The following is a 21,014-nucleotide window of genomic DNA, read 5'->3' as shown; positions in this document are numbered from 1 at the left end:
TAGCTTAACCTTCTGACATATCTAACCTATGGCATGTATGATACAACAGTGCCATCTAATTGGAAAATGATTCTCCCATTGAAACAGTATTGCAAAAGGATACACCCATGTGGGATTGGTATCCAAAACTTTTTAAATTAATAAATAAATTTAATAAGTCATCAGGTTAAGCTGACAGGAAGACTCTATGATGACTTAACACCACAGAAGATCTCTGCCAGAACCTGAAGATATTTTTGCCTGATCTCCTGCAACTGCTGTAGAGTAAGCCTGGGTCCTCGTTGCCTGTGGAGACTGTGAACCCGCTCTAACCAGAGTTAAGTAACCTTTTAGCATATTTTCATTGTATACAGACTTGCTTATTTGCTAGGAAGTAGGTAGCATTTTGCGTATTGCATGTACATCTGAAAATCTTGTAGTGTTCCCTATAATTGCAACAGCTTGTAGGTACAGTATTTTCTATTTTGTAAAAGCACATTAATACACTATGGAGGTATAAGCTCTCTTCTCAAATACACCCCAGTAAAGACCACCCCCACAACAGCACCTCAGTACAAATCTTCTCCACAAATGCACATCAGTACAGATCTGTTTAAAAAGGCAGAGGGGAGGATCCTGTATCCTGGTATTGTATTTCAAGAAACAGATTTTACAGGCATCTCAAAAATCCATTTTTTGTTGATTGGCAATACAGGACACACACTTAGTCTTCGGCAACTGGGACGTCTAAGAGCAAAACATAAGAAGAGGGGTGGGAAACAGAGAAAACAAAATGCCAAAAGGCCTAAAACATACAGGGACCCACACTAAACAGCTACCTATAGCAATTTTACTATCAAAGCAGGCATCAGCAGAGGCTTGAAAATCCACCTGGTGATAATTAGCAAACATAAGAACATTTATTTATTTATTTCAGGTACTTATATAGCACCGTCAGTTTACGCAGTGCTTTACATATATATTGTACATTCACATCAATCCCTAACCCTCAAGGGGCGTACAATCTAAGGTCCCTAACTCACATTCATACATACACATACTAGGGCCAATTTAGACAGGGTCTAATTTACCTACCAGCATGTCTTTGGAGTGTGGTAAGAAACCGGAGTACCCGTAGGAGACCCACACAGGCACAGGGAGAACATGCAAACTCCAGGCAGGTGGTGCCATGGTTGGGATTTGAACCAGCGACCCTAGTACTGCCAGGCGGAAGTGCCAACCATTTAGCCACTGTGCTGCCTATTATGTGCTGCTTTAAAAAACGCAGTAAAATACATGTGAACATAAGCTCAGGTGGCACCCTTACAAACCAGCAAAATAGATGCTTGATGGTGAAAAAGCCCAAGAAACTCCTACATACCTAGTGGAGTGGGCCTTAAAAGGAAAGAGAGGAACCTTATTCTGTAGGGAATAACCACTAACAATGAGCTGTTGAATCCATCCAGTGATGATGAAATGAGAAGCAGGGTGCCCTCTGTGAGAGCCATCAGGGGGGACAACGAATCTAAGTCTAAAGGAGGTCCTAGCTAAGAGGTGAACATGTACAGCATGATCCACATTCAAACAGTGAAGAGGCCTCTCTAGGATCTTTAGAAGCTGGACAGAAAGATGGTAGGACAAAGTCTTGATTAAGGTGAAAGAAGGAGACCACTTTGGGCAGAAAAGCCTTTGGTCTCAGGAAAACCTTATCCTTGTATAAAACCAGGAGGAGTTCCTTACAGGATAATGCCTCTATCTCTACTACTTAGGGAAGAGATGGTGCCAAAAATAAAAACATAAGTGACTTTAGCCTAGGGAATATCTCAGAGGTTAGAAGGGAGGCTTTTTAAGAGCCATCAGAATCAGACTGAGATCCCATGGCATCAACAGAGAGTGTCTAGGAGGAGCTAAATGAGCAACTTCCTACACAAAGGCCTTCATCAGGGAGTAAGAGGCCAAAGGATGCTGTAAAAGGATAGCCAAGGCTAAAATCAGTCTCTTGAGGGTACTCAAGGCAAGATGCTGATCTTTCTAACAAGATGATTAGGGATAACCAAATTTGATAATTCTCTGTCCCTCATTATCTGGTCTTCACAGGGGAGTGGAAATTTAAAAAAAAACAAAAAAAACAACAAACTACTTGTCCAAGGGACTAAATCAGGTTCCCAATCTACTTGTCCTAATAAAAACAAATATATTTACCAAAACAGTATTTAAGGTGAAGGGTTGATGTTTATTAGGGAGAGGCACTTTTAGGAATGTCCAGGGCTCCTAAAAATTGAAGGGGCTTTATGGCAAATGTTTTTAACATTTGCAGTTAGAAATGTCTGGTGAGGGAGGTGAGTAGGAGATTCAAACACAAATCCCTCTCCCCTTTCAAAATGGCCCAGAACGTATCCTCTCACCCCCCTCCCCGACCAGATCGCTCCTCCCAGCACAAATATTGGTTTCCACCCCCAGGCTACTGTGACCCCCCCCCCCCCCGCTGTATTTCTTTATCCCAGAGTGTACTCGCCCCCCCTCCCGAGTAAAATTCCCACAGTGTAATCCTCACAGTGCACTCTCTCCAGTGTAATTCTCCAGCATAGTACTGTAATCTCCCATGTAAATCCCCCGAAGTGCAACTCTCACCCTTCCATAAATCCCCCCAGTCTACTCCCTGCAGTGTAATTTCCCCATTATGAATCCAATCCCCCCCCTTGGAAAACTCCAGTGCAATCCCCTGCAGTGTATTCTCCACTGTATTGGGAGGTGAATTAGTGGAGGCAAGTGTTGGGACTTATTACAGCACTGTGTTCAGGGACTCCAGCCTGGTTCTGCAGGAATGGGGCCCAAATGGTCAGTCCACCCCTGCCCCCAGCCTGTTGTCCTGATTCCCCCATCCCCTTCTCTGCCCAGTATAATCTGACCTAATGATGGATCCAATTAAACCCATCATTATCACAGTAGGTAGGTAGATTGGTCAGTAAGTAGATTAATGGGTGTATTCACTGGCTTTACCCACCTTGGGTCTCTGCAGCAGCCTCTGCTCCATGCTCAGGTCCTCCTGAGGGCACTCAACATATTCGGAAGCCAGGCGTGGAGCCCGGAACACTTGGGGCAATCACCAGTCAGACCGAGGTGGGGTTGGGGATTTGAGGGGTAAGTCCAGGGGAGGAGCCAGGAACACCTAATGGTGATCACCATACTCGGAATCAGAGTGGGGTGAGCCCGGGGGAAGAGCAAGAATGCCTGGGGGCGATCGTGTTACTTGGGAGGCGGGGGCTCCGGGGTGAGTCCAGGGGAGGAAGAGAATGAAGGGATCATCACCCCCCCCCCCCCCCCCCATTGATCTCCTGATCCCACCTCCCTTCCCTGAGCCATTAGATTAGCTGCACTGACTCCCGAGCTGCACCCAGGGGCGGTGCCAACACATTCTGCAATCACTTCAGTGTTTATTGTCATACATTCATAAATGGTATACCACAATGATAGATAAATAGAGCCTCTCATCATGGGGCCCCCTGCTAGCCCCGAGTGGTCAGTCCACCCCTGACCCTGCTGCTTGCCCGCAGCAGGGCTAAATGTAAAAAAAAACAAAACAAAAAAAAACACCTGCCCGCTGACCAGAACTGCATGTCCCGGGCATAGGGTGATATGATTCGTGCATCCCTGCTTCATCAGCCAAGCCGTCAAAGCCAGTGTCCAAGAAGAAGGCTGGTAGATCAGACCTTGAGACAAAGTACACGATCCGGAAGAGGCCAAGGAGGATTCGCCAGAAGCCAAGGTATGTCCAGGTACCAAACCCTCCTGGGCCAGTTTAGTGCCAAGAATCACTGGAACATACTCTGTCCCAGTCCTGCAGAGCAGTCGTGGAAGACACCAGAACGTGCACTGCAAAATATGAGGATTTCTGAACCTGGCAACAAACCTGTTCAGTTTGTTCTTGAACGGGATGCCAAAAAGGTCCACATCCAGCCTGAGACAAAAACCACTCTCCCTGATGCAGACGTTGGTGATTGAGGGGTCTGTTTGTCATTTTTCTAAGCCAGGAATGTGTGTCACAGTCAAGGACAGAAATTGATTAGATGCCCATGCAAGGATTCCACTTCAATTTCTGCAGTATGACTTCTTGTACCTACTTGATGGTTTATGCAGGCCATGTCATTGTCTGACTGAGTCCACGCTGAAGTCCCCAAAAACGGAGATGTCTAGTGCTAGAGAGACCGTTGAATATCCCTGTGTTCCAGAATGTTTACTGGAAGTTTGGATTACTCCACCGACCAGGTTTCCTGAATGGTCAAACATTCTGAGTACAGTCCCGTCTGAAGTTTACCAATCAACTTCTAAATGATTCAGAGAAGGGTTTGGAGAAAACGCAGTGGTCAGATGAGACCAAAATTAAGCTCTCTGGCATTAACTCGACATGCCGTGTTTGGAGGAAGAGAAATTCTGACTATTACCTGAAGAGCACCATCCCTACAGTCAAGCATTGAGGTAGAAACATTATGTTTTGGGGCTACTTCTTTGCTAAAGGTACAGGCCGACTTTGTTGTATTGCGGGGCCAATGAATGGGGCCATGTACTGTAAAATCTTGGATGAGAACCTTCTTCTCTCAGTCAGAACACTAAAGATAGGTCGTGAATGGGTCTTTCAGCATGACAATCATACAAAACATACTGTCAAGGCAACAAAGGAGTGGCTCAAGAAGAAGCACATTAAGGTCATGGAGTGGCCTAGTCAAACTCTAGACCTTAATCCTATAGAAAATGTATGGAGGGAGCTGAAACTTCGAGTTGTCAAGTGACAGCCAAGAAAACTTAAGGATTTAGAGATCTGTAAAGAAGAGTGGACCAAAATCCCTCCTGAGATGGGTGCAAAGCTGGTAACCAACTACAAGAAATGTCTTTCTCCACCAAGTACTAAGTCATGTTTTGCTTGGGGATCAAATACTTATTTTACTCACTGAACTGCAACTCAATTTATAACATTTGTATCATTTTTCTGGATTTTTGGTTGATATGCTGTCTCTATCATTTAAAAGACAACTATGATAAAAATTCTAGATCCTTAATTTTTTTATGGGAAAACTTACAAATCTTCAGGGGATCAAAAATGTACCCCCCCCCCCACTGTATTATTTCTTCTAGCTATTCTAAAATCAGTTGAAAGAGCAAAAGATCCTCTCCAGGTGAGTGCCAAAACTGCATAACCCCTCCACAGACACCGCCCGATCCGTGATCACAGGTGCAATGGAAAAACAGAATGGTTGGCCGCATAAACAGCAATGTGGTGGGGGAAATCCTTTACATGCAATATGATAAGAACATGACTGCTCCAAGACAGGGCAGAGGAGCAGTAGACGTATTTCACACGAACATGTGCTTAGTCACTTTAATAAAGTTCGTGTGAAACGCATCTACTGGTACTCTGCCCTGTCTTGGAGCAGTCATGTTCTTATCATATTGCATGTAAAGGATTCCAATAAAGGATTTCATCCACCACATTGCTGTTAGTGCGGCCAACCATTCTGTTTTTCCATTCTAAAATAAGTCCCTAGAAGGATCTTAGGCTGGGCAATTAAATCTGCTCATTACTGATTGAAGAAACATCTAGGATCTACAATTTTAATAAAAAACAAAATAACCCCTCTAAACTGCAATACAAGTTTATTGTGACTGTTAGAGCCCATTTACACTTGTGTGACTTGTCATGCAACTTTGGGGCCCAAAGTCACATGAAAAGTCGCACCCCCATGTTTCCCAATGAGTATCATTCAAATCTACACGACTTCAAGTCACAGCAACTTGAAAGTAGTCCCTGCACTGCTTTGGTGTGACTTTTGATGCAAATTTGGTCCAGTGAATGTAAAGTTGGATCAAAGCTGCACTGGAAATCTTGCATTTTTGGAGATGCGCTAATGTGAATGGAGCCTTAGCCTACTAGTTAATTATATGGCAACGGACTGCTAACCAGTTTAGTAGCATGGAATCATAAGAAAATGACAGTGTCTTCTGTTGATGTTCTCAGCAACCAGATAATGCACATTCTATGCAATCTGTGTATGCTGCTCTTTCAGTTCATTGTGCCAACTAAAACGTCTGAATTGTCGGGGTGGTGAAAACCTACAAAGAAAGGGCCATGACAGGCTAATAGTAAAATACTTTTTCCAAATAACGTTTAAAAATTTCTGCACTGCAAATGATATGCCAAAGGACACGTTGTTACCTCTGTGGAGCCATTGTCATTAATTCCGTATTTATCTCTCGTCTTCCTGATCTTTTCTGATACCCCATTCACAAACTTCTTGATTTCCTGGTGATGAAAAGTTAGCACATTAGATATGCATATGTAGTTACTTAGCATAGCATTATTAAATAGTGAGGGCTTACGTTCACATCTGTGCGTTTTACATAGGTTATCACTAAACTCTGTTTTCATGAAAGAGCATCAAAGATGCAGCAAGCAGGACTTTTTTTTAAAAAAACAAAAGAAAACACCACAATGCACCTAAAATGCACAGGTGCAAGCACCAAGAAAATGCCAACATGCAGGCAATTGCAATAGAGTTAAACTAGAAACCTTGATAGAATATGAAGCATTCTTTGGTTCTCATGTTTGTATATCAGAAAGAATGAGCCTGGGCAGAGAGTCTGAGTGTGACAAAGACTGGTACAGTTCCTACCTTCAAAAGAGGATACACATGCCAAAACATGTTTTATTCCCAAATAGTAAAGAGGTTTTTTGTTTTTTTTCTAAATGGACATGCTAAAGCAAGCACAGCACCCGCTCATAAAAACATGACATATAGATTAGACTCTAAATCAGAGGATTCACCAGTTAAACTGCATTATTATTAATAGAAAATCAGATACACCTGAATGTTTTGTATGTGATATATATGGACCTTTAAGTTACAATAAGGAAATATTTGCTTTTATTCATATTTTAGCTACTCTAAGAACAGTTTCACACTGCCGTCTGCACTATAGCTGCGCTTTGCAATAGACCTCTATTATTCCCCGCTTTCAAAAAAACACACCAAAACCACAGGACATAACTGAAGTCTTTAGCAAAGCATAGCTAACTGGGCACCAAAACCACAGGTACATGGTGCTTCAGCCAAAAGTGCAGAGGGGCAGTGTGAAGCTGCCCTGAAAGGTATTGTTGCTATGAACAAAACAACAATGGTAACAGTGTACCAGTTAGCACAAGCTCAGTAAATCCTGTATGTTTTTTGTCTTACGATCATCAAATACTTCTGATCATGTGATTTACATGCAAAGACAAAAAAACACCCTTCACCTGGTTTCTAATGTCCACTTGCACTGCGAGAAAATAAGATTTGCTTTTGTAAATTGAAAAAAAGACAAAAATTTGATTTTTTTTTTAATACCTGTAAAATCCATTTCTTGGAGTGCAGTACAAGACACAGGCAGATTAAGATACTGGGTTATAGGCTGGTACCTTTAGGTGATTGGACTGTCAACACTTTTGAGTGCACCACATACAACTCCTTCCTGACAATCCCCAGTTTTTGAACAGATTAAGGTTTATTATATAAAAAGGTCAATAGAGAATGTACGGTTGACAAGCAAAAGAATAACCAGTACAGTAGGTCAGTACAGTGCTTTGGGTGATTATATCTGCGACAATTGTACATGAGCATGTAGCTTTCAGAAGTAGACACAAATGCAGGTAGTGAGCATTTACATGAAATCACAGAATGCATCAAATGAAATTAGAAATTCCCTAAAGTGCCTTCCCAAAACAAAAAACCTCTGATGGATGGAAAAGGGAGTCGGAGGAGGGGGGGAGGGAAGAGTGGAAAGAAGAGAGGGGAGCGGGGGGGTCATAGGGAAGAACAAGAAAGAAGGGGAAGAGAAGGATGAGGAAGGGCCCCCCATGAAGGGGAAATTGGGAGACAATGCCAAAAAAATAAAAAATTTTTTAGCAAGCAATAAGAGGACCAGTGAGGGAAGGGTGACCTGCATTCTGTACTGTACTCAATGAAATAGATTTTACAGGTAAGTCAAAAAGCCCATTTTCTTGTTCATACAGTACAGGACACTGGCAGACACAGACTGGGTGTGTCCCAAAGAACTACCAACAAGGGGAGGGTACAATAGCAAAATCTCCAATCAACAAACACTTTGTGACAGCCAAAAAGGGTCCACTACTCAATTCAAGCAGCAGCCTGAAGCACCTTGCAACCAAAAGCAGCATCTGTTGAGGCTCAATTGATCACCCAGTAAAATGTATAAAATGTGTGAACCAACGACCAAGTGGCAGTCTTACATATCTGCTACGCTCAAGTTTGATGCTGAAAATCCCAGGATGCACCGACGGCTCCAGTAGATTGAGCTGTCACCCGAAAGGGAGTAACTCTATTCTTGGACAAATAGGCCCAAACCACAACCTGACAGATTACCCAACAGGGATGGAATGAGATACAGGGAGCCCCCTATGAGATGCCTCCAGAAGCACAAAGGGGCAATATCATGGGGGTCATGGCGGCAAGGTAGACTAACATCTCGAACTACATCCAGAGAGAGGACTGTCAGCTCCCAAGGATGTTTCAGAGCAGGACAAATTGGAGTAGGAAAAAAGGATGTAAGTACTATGTCCTGATTGAGTCGACACCATCAGAAAAATTGAGACCGTGGGCCGAATGACCTTATCCTTGAAAATCACCAGTAAGGGCTCCCTACAAGATAAGGAAGCCAGCTCTGACACTCTTGGCAGAGAGGATCACGATTTGAAAAATCACCTTAAAAGTAATGTCAGACAAGGATATATTTCTACTGGGCTCAGAGGAAGGAGCCTGCAGCAGGGAGAGCACCAGATTCAATTTCCACAATGCTAAAGAGATGCAAAAAGATAGTTGGGGGGGTCAAAAAGAGTGCCCCCTTGTATAGAAGCCTTCACCTGAGAGTGAGATACCAACGGCCACTGAAAAATAGTAAAAAAAAAAAAAAAGCCTTCCAAGTGTGGCAATAAGAATTTATGAGAAGTAAATTGTTTGGCAGTCTAGAGAAAACCAACCAAATCAGCCAAACCCCTGTCTCTCAGGACTTAAATGCCAGTTGGGCTGTCGAAACCAGCAATGAAAAGCTAGATGGAACATGGGACCCTAAGACAGCAGATCCGAATGATCTGGTAATGGCAATGGAATGTCCACCAGAAACCCGTGGGCATATGTGTACAATGTTTTTTTGGCCAGCTTGGAGTCACCAGTATCACTGGGATGCTCTTGAACTTGATCAGGCACAGCAGGCCTGGAAGGGGATCTTTAGGGAAGGAAAAACATATAAGGCAGAACTAGTCCTATGGGGTCACCAGAGCATCCACAGAGAAGTCTCTAGGATTCCGCAATCAAGACCTGAACCTTCCCACCTTGTGGTTGAATTGTTGAGTTATGAGATCACATCTGGTGTTCCCCGTTTCTATGTCCCAAAACACCTCAGGGACTACAAAACGGAGTCCAGCTGCTCATGCAAAAGAGAAGCGCTGCAAACCTCATAACATGCTCCAGAAGGAGTATAGATCTCACCGTGTGACTCCTGTGGTCTCCATCCACTGAACACAGTAGTGTTGCTTGTCTTCTGGAACGTTTTTATACTCTGCATTCAAATAAAATCTCTACAGTTCACCCTCACCTTGTTGCTGATCCTATATGATTGAGTCCAGCTGCTGGCGGATGAGAAAGCCCACCTGACAATTTTGTACACCTTGAATGTGTACTGCTAATGTGATGTACTGCCCAGAGCAGAACAGAGTTTGCTTCTCTCTGAATTTCTTGACTTCTGGTCTTGCCCTAGTGACTGGTGTAAGCCATGCCGTGGCGTTGTCTGAACCTGTGTCCACAGTGCCCGAAGGCATCTTGACCACTTTTGAAGGGCAAAGCAAATAAATCTGCAGAGTTTTGGAGGTTGAGGATCCAACTGAAGGCTTCTAGTAATTGAGCTGTCCACTCAAAGTCTCCTTTGTCAAAGCTTTGTTGAGCTTGACAAAGGAGCATGCCTGACAAACCATCCCAGAGTGCACACTCAAACACGTGTCGCACAACGCTGCTTTCCAGCCCCCCTTCTCAATCTTCCTCCACACTCCAGCCGGCCTTTGGAGAAAGATGAGCAGCTTGTTGCGCAGCCACAGATATAGCCAGTGTTGGAGACCTTCTGCACTGACTAGATAGAATTACTACGTGCCTGCTTTTCTCTTCAAATATGCGAGTTGCTAAAATGCACCTCTTTTAAATAAAAATTGTAAAACGGTCTACACTTAGAGGCGCCTTTTGTATCTTTCATCATCCATGCATCACCTGGAGATTGCTTCTACTGCTTACAGAGGCTTTCCCTAAAACCTGCAGACCCTCCCATACTTCGTGACTTCCTTTCACTTCCAGGTGCCCTTTTTTTTTTTTCATACACATATGGACTTCTTAGACCAAGTCAGACTGATTGCGCCTTTACCCTCTTTCTCCTATACAGCCTATACAGTTGGATACAACAAGCCAAAGATTTTTTAGACCTTCGTGTCTTTGAAAGCCAAAGTGAATTACAAACTGTACATTGGACTATTCGTGACACAAACTGTACATTGGACTACCAGCCATCATGGGAATCCCACAGATGAAGAGATACATTTCTCATTTCCATGGATTTAAGCCCAGGGACATGTCACTCAAAAACTATTTGGAAAATGTGAATGAATGGGGTGAATTTTGCTTTTATGTGCAGGAGAGGGCAACACTAGACACACACTTGCTAATTCTATTCTACGTACACAGAAATGCACACAATATGTGAACACACGGTGCAATTTTCATTCCATTCTGCATTTACCTCATAATAATGTCTGTAACCTGTATCTGTGAGAGACTTGATATGTGGGAGAAGGAGGAAAAAAATGAATAAAGTAAAGTCTGATGTTTCAGGAAAGCAGACAAATATTCATTTCTGCACAATTGAAGAAATTGTTAGACTATATAAATGACCAAAACGACAAAAAGGTGGCCAGTTAAACAAGACCTCACAGTTTAAAGTGCTACTAAACCCATTACCCTGCATTTACCATATCTGGTCTCCCACAGTACACAGAACATGAAAGGGCAATTTTTTTTGTAAACAAACTGCTAAATACCTTTTTTTTTTTTTTTTTTTTTTTAAATAAATATTTATTAATTTTTCATATCATATACAAATTTTCTCAACATTTCTAGTAAAACAGTCATCAGAACCATATTCTCTCCTTATATAATTTATTTATATATAACTTCCTTTTCCAACCATCCCCCCCCTCCCATACCCCCCACCTCTAACCCCCTATCCCCTCCCCCCTCCCTCTCCCACGCTCTACTTTTTCTCTTCTCTGATTAAATCCATATTATTCCATTATTCCTAAACCCAATTCTAACCCTACTTCCAGGTATATTATCTCTTCATATATTTCATCTTTCCTCTATATTCTTCCCAGCCTTTCCATTTTTTATTACACATCTCCAACTTGTCCTCATGCGTATAGTACAGTCTTCTGTCCCTGAAATCTGATTTACTCTACCTATCCAATCCTCCTCAGTTGGCACCTCTTTTTTCTTCCAGAACCTGGGTATCAGACTCTTTGCTGCGGTCAAATAATGCCATATCCCAGAACTCTCATATGCTTTCACTGAGAGTTCTGAGATATGGAGGAGACATAGTTCTCGATCTAATCCTAAATTGATGTTAGTAATTTTCCCTTTCAAATAAACTATCCTCCGCCAGAACACCTGTATTTTTGAACATTCCCACCACATATGATACCACGTGCCCACTTCCCCACATCCTCTCCAACACATACGTGAAATTTCCGTGTTCATCTTGTGCTCCACATCGGGGGTGATATGCCATCTATTCAAACACTTATAATTAATTTCTACTTCCCGCATACTAATATTTTCGTGAATTAATGTGAACATTTTCCTCTGCTCCTCCTCTATTATTCTTCCCATATCTCTTTCCCATTTCTCTATGTGAATTAATTTTGTGTCTATATCAAGTTCCATTAATATCTTGCCATTCCGTGTCTACCATTTCCCCGTGACTCAAATATTCTTTCAAATGGATTCCAGTCTTTTCTAGTTCGTATAGGCTTTGGAAGGCTCTCAAAAAAGTTCTTTAGTTGGTAATATCTTAGTCTATCCATCTTATTAAAGACTTCTCCTTTTCTTTCCTCCATATCCTTGTATGTCCCAATTTCCTCTCCTACCATTATATCTCTCAGTTGCGCCTCCTGTTTTATAATCCATTTCCCTGCTATACTATCCTTACCCGGGATGAAGTATTTTGTGTTCCTCAGTGGTATTAATTGTGAATTAAAAACCCACCCCTTTTGTCTATGTAGTAAATCCCATTCTTTTAAAACATTAAAGAGTGTACGTGCTAGTGCTCTCCTCTAATTCCCTGTATTGTGCAGGTACCCAAATATTTTTACTTAAACTTATTCCACTCAGTGCTTTCTCAATCTTAACCCAACTTTTCTCCGGATTATGAATCCAGTCGAAGATTCTCGCAATAATCCCCGCTTTATAATATCTCCTAAAATCTGCTACCCCTAATCCTCCTCTCTCTTTACTTCTGGTCAACGTTTCATAACCTATTCTAGGCTTTTTATTCCTCCATATACATTTTATTATCATTTTCCTAAATTCTTTAAAATATGCCTCTGGTAGTCTGATTGGGATCATCTGGAATTTGTATAATACTTTAGGGAGAATTACCATCTTTATCAAGTTTATGCGGCCTATCCACGATGGATTTCCATTTCCCACTTTCCTCAGCTCCTCCTTAATCTCATTTAATAAGGCTATATAATTAGCCTTATATAAGTTCTTAATTGAGGCTGATAATTTTATTCCTAGATATTTTAATTCTTTGTCTCTCCAAAGGAATGGGAATTCCTCTTGTAGTTTTTCCTTTTCGCTGTTTTTAAGGTTTAAATTTAAGATTTCGGTCTTTGTCGGGTTAATTTTCAGATTCGACAGTTCTCCATACTCCCTCAGTGCTTTCATTAAATTTGGAAGTGATGTTCTGGGGTTTCCGACATAAAACATCAGATCGTCCGCATAAGCCACTACCTTATGTTCTCTATCTCCTATCCTTATTCCTTTTATGTCTATGTTCTTCCTAATCATGGACAATAAGGGCTCCAGTGATAACACATATAACAATGGAGACAATGGACATCCCTGTCTTGTACCGTTTGACATCTTAAAATACTCTGATCTTCCTCCATTTACCATTATGGTAGCGGTCGGCCCTCTATATAACTCTCCAATCCACCCTCTCATTCTATTTCCAAACCCAGCACTTCCAGGGTGTCCATCATAAAACCCCAACTCACTCTGTCGAAAGCCTTCTCAGCATCTATCGACATCAGTATCATTGGGGTTTTCCCTTTTTTACCCTCCTGTATAATCAACAATGATCTTAAAGCGTTATCTCTACCCTCTCTTCCCGAGACAAACCCCACCTGGTCTCCATGTATCCACTCCGGCATCAACTCTTTCAGTCTATTTGCCAGCACCTTTGCATATATTTTAGTGTCTACATTCAGCAGCGCTATTGGTCGATAACTCGCACATTGCGAGGGGTCTTTATCTTCCTTCTGTATCAATACTATGTTAGCCTGTAAAGATTCTCCCCTTATCTCCATCCCATTCCCCAAGGCGTTCATATAGATCTTCATCTTGGGTATTAAAAGCTCTTTATATTTTTTATAGTATTTAACCGTATATCCATCCGGACCCGGACTTTTCCCTCCCGCCATGCTTTTTAGCACTGTTTTTATTTCCTCTGAAGTTATTTCTGCCTCTAAAGAGTTTAGTTGTGATTCTTTTAATTTTGGAAGGCCTGCATCCTCTAGATATAACTTTCTTCTCCCTCTATTTGCTATTTCTGTTTTCTTAAACGTATCCTGAGGAATAATATTATACAACTCCTTATAATACTCTTTAAATATTCTAGCAATATCCTTGGTTGAGTGTACAAATTCCCCCTTGGGATTTCTTATTTTCTCAATATAGTTTCTATTTTTCTTCTTTCTTAAAGTTCTCATTAAATACTTTCCCGGCCTATCTCCCCATCTGTACCTTTCACATGTTACTTTATTGAAGACTCTTCTTTTTTCCTCCTCCATTACATTCTCTAATTCTTCTTTCGTCTTTATTAACAACTGCATTGTCTCCTTAGCTCTTTCTTTTTTATGCACCTGTTCAAGATCATATATTTCATTTAATAATCTATCTTTTCTCTCCTTTCTTTTTTCCTTTTTGTCCCCATTGCGATGAGTAGACCTCTAATGTAGGCTTTATGTGCTTCCCATACCGTTGCTACCGACACATCCTCGGTTTCATTCTCTTCAAAAAACCATTCAATTTCCCTCTCAATTCTTTGACCGATCTCTTCATCCATGAGAAGTGCCTCATTCAATCGCCATACATATCCTTCTCTCCCCTCTCTACCCCATCTTAACTTCATTGCAACTGGGGCGTGATCCGACAGGGCACTTCCTCCAATTTTTACTTCCACCACCATCTCTATCATTCGATGTTCTACTAATATGTAATCTAATCTAGAATAAGTCTCATGTACATGCGAAAAGAAAGTATAATCTCTCTCCTTCATATTCCTAATTCTCCAAATATCTACCAATTGACACTCATGCAACAATTTCTTTAACATTCTCAAGGACTTGCTTTCTTCCCTCCTCACACAGGAATTAGTATCCATCCGCGGGTCCATACAGATGTTAAAGTCTCCCGCTACTATCATACACCCTCTTTTAAAATCCATCAATCTCTTCAATACTTCTCTCATAAACTTCTCTGGTCTCTTATTTGGACTGTATATGTTTGCTATAGTACACTCAGTTCCCTGTAATTTACCTCTCAAAAATAAAAACCTTCCCTCCAAATCCATTAATCTCTCCTCCACCGCAAACCTTATATTTTTTGCGAAGCCTATAGCAACTCCTTTTGCTCTTTTAATTGGTGAATCCGCATAAAACCATGTTGGAAAATGTCTGGTCCTCAATCTGACCTTTGACTCTATCTCTAAGTGTGTTTCCTGCAAAAATATCACTGAGGATTTTCTATGTTGTAGTTCTTTAAATAACCTAAATCTTTTTCCTGGACAGCTTAACCCTTTTACATTGTAGGTTATATATTGGATTTCTTCCATCTTACTCTTTTCCTACTGACTCCTTCTTTCTTCCCTTCCTCTTTCTCATTCCTATGGAGCGTCCCAATAGTCCCCTCTCCCCCCCTCCGCTCCCATCCCCCCCACCCCATCCCTTATCCCTTCCCCCCTCTCCCAGTGATTCCCTCAACCCCTCTCCTTCCCCTCCCCGTCCGCCCCCCCTCCCCCCTCCCCGTCCGCCCCCCCCTCCATCCCTCCCCATGCACCCCCCTCTTTTTAGGCCTTCAAATTGCCTGACAATCATTTGTGGAGATACAATCCACCTTTGATTTAATCCTTAAGGCTACACTCCTCCTATGGACGACTTCCCCTCTATCCAGATCCCCCCCTGACCCCCACTTCTTATAAATACATCTCAAAAAAGGGACATAAGCCGGAAGAGTAAGGGCAGATAAGAGGGAGAGAGAGAGAGAGAGGAAAAAAAAGAAAGAAAAAAAACAAAAACACCCAAGCCCTCTCCCCTTCTCTCCGCCTCCCCCCCCCCCCACAAGCTACCAGTCCACTTTTCCTTTAAATCTGATTTCCCCCGGTTCTTCTTCCCAACCAACAATTTCTGTTCTTTGCAGTTCAAGTCTATCACAGAAAATTCTCAAGTCCTCTGGGAACCTTAAATAAGCTGTAATTCCGTTCTTCCATCCCATTAGGCTCTCCGGTATCCCCCATCTATATTGCACATTCTGTTTTTTCATCTGTTCTAACAAAGGTCTCAGAGCTTTTCTCCTCCACAAAGTCTCCAGTGCTAGATCCCCATATATCTGAATATTCATTCCTCCATATTTAATTACTGATTTTCCCTTAATTTTCCTCCAGATTTTTTCTTTATCCTGAAGCTCATAGAATTTAACCAGTATATCTCTCGGCCTTTCCTTCCCAAGATTCTCATGGAGTTTCCCTTTTCTAAAAATTCCTTCTATTTTAGTCCTTTCCATATCAGAATTTTCCATTATAGAGTTTAATATTTTGCAAACCTTCTCATGCAATATTTCTCCTTTTGGGCTTTCTGGAACCCCTCGTAGCCTGATATTTCTCCTCCTTTCTCTATTCTCTTGTATCTCCGCCTTATACAGCAATTTTTCCTGAGTTTTCCCCATGTTGATTATCTTCTTTTCTAATTCGGAAATAATTTGGGTCTGATTTTTAACTTTTTGCTCCGTTTCTTCCACTCTAACCAACAGCTGCCCCAAATCATTCCGAATATTTACCATTTCTTGCTTTATTGTTCTCTCCAATCCTTTAAACATTTCTGCCATCTCTTTTTTGTTTGGAATTTGTAGATCTTTTTCCAACTCCATATTTTCTGAAATTTGACGACTACTGATATCCAGATCCAATGACTGTCTAGGACTATTTTGCGGACTAAGATCTATTTCTCTTTTTTCATTCCTATTCTGAGGCCTTTCTGGGGTCACGTTTCCCTGGGACGTGTATTTTTTGATTGTGCCAGTTTGGGTCCCTTTAGGCCCACTCCCTTTTACACTTTTATTTTTCATTTCATCTGTGACTTTTCTTTTCCCCTCTGAATACTCATAATTAGAAAGAGCCAACCGTTAATATGCCAGTCCCAGCCCTGTCTATTTGCTTTTCTTTTAGCTTTTTCCTTCACCGATCTTCTCCTTATTTATATTCTCTGGGAGTCCCCCCTTTTCTCTCGCACTCTGCTTCCCCACAAACTCGATACAAAATGTATATATGAAGCCACAGCCAGACTCACTCACCCCTTTGCACTTCTCTTCTCATGAAACGACTCCAGGCTCTCTCCTTTAATCCAACCAGCAAGTCAGCTTTTCTTCCTCTCTTTTCATGGGGACTCCCCTGAATAACACTGGGAGTTGTAATGATGGAGGAGGCTGTATAACTGTGGGAGTTGCAGTACGAGGGGGCTGTGGAGCGCTGGGATTTGTAGTGCAGGGGGCTGTGGCACACTAGGAGTTGTGGTGCAGGGCGCTGTGAAACGCTGGGAGTTGTGGTGCAGGGGGCTGTAAAACGCTGGGAGTTGTGGTGCAGGGGGCTGTGATCACACTGGGAGTTGTGGTGGAGGGGGCTTTGGAACACTAAACTCTAGAAATTGTGGTGGAGGGGTTTGTAGAGCAGAGGGCTGTTGTTTCCTCTGCTCTCTCTGCAAGCCACACTGTCTCCCACCCCACCACAGCACCCCAGGGCAGCCGGCCAACCCATAGCCCAGCATCCCCCCCCCCCGCCAGACGCCGGCCGGCCCCCCGGCCCCCAGAGACGCACAGCGGCCGGCCACGCACCCGAGCTGCGCCCCCCACCCCCCGGCACCCAGACACGCCGTCACCGCAGGGCCGCACACCAGCCAATCCCTGGCCCCAGAGCCCCCCCCCCCCCACAGACCGCCACCCCCCCCCAGGGCGCCCACAAGGCAGAGGTAGGAGTCACACTGCTGGTTTTCACCTTTCCATGGGGGCTTGGGGGCCTGGGGGGGATCGAACAGAGGAGCTAATCCGGGAGCTCCTACCTCGAGCTCTCCTCAGCCGCCATAATCAGGCTCCGCCCTCTGGAGACTAAATACCTTTTCTTACCAGCAGTTGGAGCTGTCTTTATTAGTATCCAGCTGAGCACTGGTTAAAGCTTGTAGGTGGAGTTTTCATTCTACCTCGATTGTCCTACAAGGCTGCAGGATCCCTGACCCTCTGTCTAGACAGTGCTGATTGGCCCTGTGCATATCACATGCACTCTCTCAAGAGAAAAACAACTCTCTAGCAATACACACCAAACTGAGCATGTGCAGCTTGCCCCCAAAGTGCTGTTCTGTCATAGTCTGGGGACTATGGAAGAAAGGGAGGATCGGAGAAGACAGGATCAAACAGCATTTTTACACAATGTTGAGGAATAACCCCATAGGTTCCACAGTGAGTATAAGAAGCATGTATTACTGCACATACAGACTTATTTTACTGTTGTGGGTTTAGTAACACTTTAAGGAAGATAAATATAAGTGGCCTTGTGGGGCTTTTTAAATAAAACAACAGGACTGGTAATGTCTTGTGTATACAACCAACTGTATACCTTCACGGCACCCATGCACCTATATTTGAAGCAACAAAAATGTGCATTTATGTTTTTCTTTGCAAATGAACCCGCAAAGCATTACAATTGCCAGGTGCACTACACAGGCACCTGCAGACTCTTCCTCTAGCTCCTTGTTCGTAAGGACTTTCAGTTACTGAGTTGCACCAAGTGTTAATGGACTGAGTGCAGTAATAACTGCACTTGTCTTCCACAGAGAACTACAAGTCCACCTGCAGCAATGGTAGGCAGGACTTGTAGTTCAATCATTCACAGATTTTTGAATGAATGAAATGGCTGTTCAGGCAGAGTCCCTTGTGCAAGCTTCAAAAGTAACAGCTACCACCAGGAAGAACAACCCCCGCACCCTCTCCGTGGTAGGAGGGTTGGGGAAGAGGCGGAGGTCAAGGGAGTTTGCTTGCAACTATGTTACACCATAGATATGAATGTAACATGGTCTAAAGGTGGAGGTGGCCTTTAAAAGAGATACAGTCAAGCAGTTGTCCATATAGCTAAATTGTTTGTTACAGGTTTTCATGCGCATAAATATTAACCTGGTTTTTAAAATGTTCAGAAATTTATCTTGGTTTTATTGGAACTATACACCCATGAAAACAAATCATAATAAAATTAATTTAACTGCCTTGTCAAGGAAAAAAAACAACTATATTACCTGCAAATAAGAATCCTGGCAAGACTGAAACTCTGCCTTCTTCAAGATTGACTCTGTAGTCAGAAGCAGCTCGTTTGTACTTAGTGCAGGTTCACCTGAACAGGGATAAACAGCCTTAAAACAAAGAGGGAAATGCAGAACAAAAATTATAGGTTACTCAAAATGTAATTGGCAGCAAGTAATAAATACATTGTCTGATCTCATGTGCTGAACATGCCACAGCATAAAATCAAAATGGAACCAAAAATCATCATACTGCCCTGCTTGCTTGTTTCTGTATAAAATGTATGAAAATATGTCACTTACTGACCAATAAATCTCTAACACTAGTGCAAATGACCATTGGTGTCTTTTTCATCCCACCTACAAGGCAGGAATAGAGTGAATGAAGCAGGTAGCTAATTCTTCCGCCCAGGTTGGACATCCATATTTAAACAATTTTATGTCATATTTGTAAAATATTGCTGCCCTACAAATAAAAAGTTCACAGACTGTGGGCATGGACAGACACATCTTTTTGTCATCTGTGTGTAACTAAATTAAACCTGGACATGCACGTCTGCTAGTCCATAGCAGGAATAGGCCCTCATGAAATAAAACTTCTTAAGATGTTGTTAAATCTAAATTATGATTCGGCATTTATATTGATGGCAAGCTTGCAAAATATTTGGTTTTTATGATTAGTCATAATTAATATTAATATGTGTAAGTGGTCTTTAACAAATGGTAGTATTTACTATTCTTCAATTATAGCTGAGACCAAAAGATATACAAGTTAAGCTGAAATAGTATTTACCAGTTGAAAGTTGAGTAGACTATATTTAGAGATAGTTGGTTAAAAGTATTTGGTAGTTATGTCAAGGTTATTAGAAGTGACTTACTATTACATTACGTATTTTCTGTGTATATTTAGTATACGTCTCTAACACTGATACTTATATAGTTTAGTGATTATACATTGATATGTTCTTAAGCTATACTATCTTTTAAATATATAGCTACGGGTTACATCATTGGTACATCAGCATACATATGTTCCTGTCCATCAAACATCATATGTATAGCATCTTTCCCTTTTATGAAATGGCTTTGCTAAGCAGTAATACTTTCCATAGAAGGTATTAAGATCACTAACTATGACGTACATTTGCCTCTTAAAAGTGCATGAGACACAGACACAGGGACACATACACACTCTCTCTCATACACACAAGCAACATGACTCTTGCAAACACACGTCTGAGAAGCTGCAACAGGTGCATACTGAGATCACTTCCAGCTACAATTTAGTCACATCCGGCTTCTCCTTCTTTACAAAGTCATTGGGAAGGACAGCATGGAGTATCGCAGATGGCAAAGATAGAACAGCCATGACAGATAATGGTGACTTTGTTTTGAACTTTCGTTTGTCATTTTTACAGTAGTTGTATCTACATGGAACTGTTCATAATACGCTTTACATTGTTTATTTGACACCATTGTGTGATAGAATAAAATCACACTTCATTTTTTATTACAATGGCTCTTTCATTCATAATCGCCTCAAGACACTAGAAGCAGTATTATATGTGTCTAAAAATCCAACAGATGTCAAACAAATAAACTGCGACTGCTAACTTCTTAAAAAGATCATACACAACCCAGTAGGAGGCCTCATTCTGCCCTTCTGTGGCAAGTGAACAGAAAACCCAGAAATCTGCAATAGAACCATTCTAGGAAATCTACAATTTTAGTACAGGGAAGGCTGTTGGCCAGAAACTGCCTATAGTTGTGCTATGAATCCTATAGTGGTCTAAATTCAATCCAGCTGAGTGGGTTGCGCAAACGATCATTTATTGATTAAAGACAATTACTATAAGATTGCTTACTGCACAATATTTCTGTGAACAAGAATGTTTTGTATAATATAGGACTTCATAATGCACACCAATTATTACTTACTCTGCATTGCGAATGGCTAGATAAGGTTTTTGAGGTCTTTGGTCTCTGCGGTTTTAAGACCAAGAGATGATTGGTGGGATTTTTAGGGGTTTATTCTATGGTTTTGATGGTTTTGTTTTCCAGATGTAGATTTTATAGAAGGAAAAAAAAAATCTACAATTTATAGCCTAATATAAAT

At 41.9% G+C, this 21,014-nt stretch overlaps 1 protein-coding gene across 2 annotated transcripts in view; it reads right to left on the bottom strand.

Annotated features, from left to right (window-relative positions):
• POLR3A (RNA polymerase III subunit A) overlaps positions 1–21,014 on the bottom strand; it is a 117,535-nt gene that overhangs the window by 40,085 nt on the left and 56,436 nt on the right. Inside the window, exons 21-23 of one of the 2 annotated variants that reach the window (XM_089682537.1) lie at positions 18,896–19,009; positions 10,804–10,839; positions 6,188–6,274 (exon numbers count right to left, since the gene is read on the bottom strand). In XM_089682537.1, the coding sequence (XP_089538663.1) occupies positions 6,188–6,274; positions 10,804–10,839; positions 18,896–19,009 (237 nt within the window). The remainder of the gene's footprint in view (positions 1–6,187; positions 6,275–10,803; positions 10,840–18,895; positions 19,010–21,014) is intronic. The other variant, XM_089682538.1, reaches the window with a different exon arrangement.

Source organism: Staurois parvus, unplaced genomic scaffold, assembly GCF_062004578.1.
Source record: "Staurois parvus isolate SC_StPar_1 unplaced genomic scaffold, SC_StPar_1.0 ptg000291l, whole genome shotgun sequence".
Taxonomy (NCBI): Eukaryota; Metazoa; Chordata; class Amphibia; order Anura; family Ranidae; genus Staurois; species Staurois parvus.
Note: the sequence above shows the minus strand (reverse complement) of the source record. Positions and strands in the feature narration are given on the sequence as shown.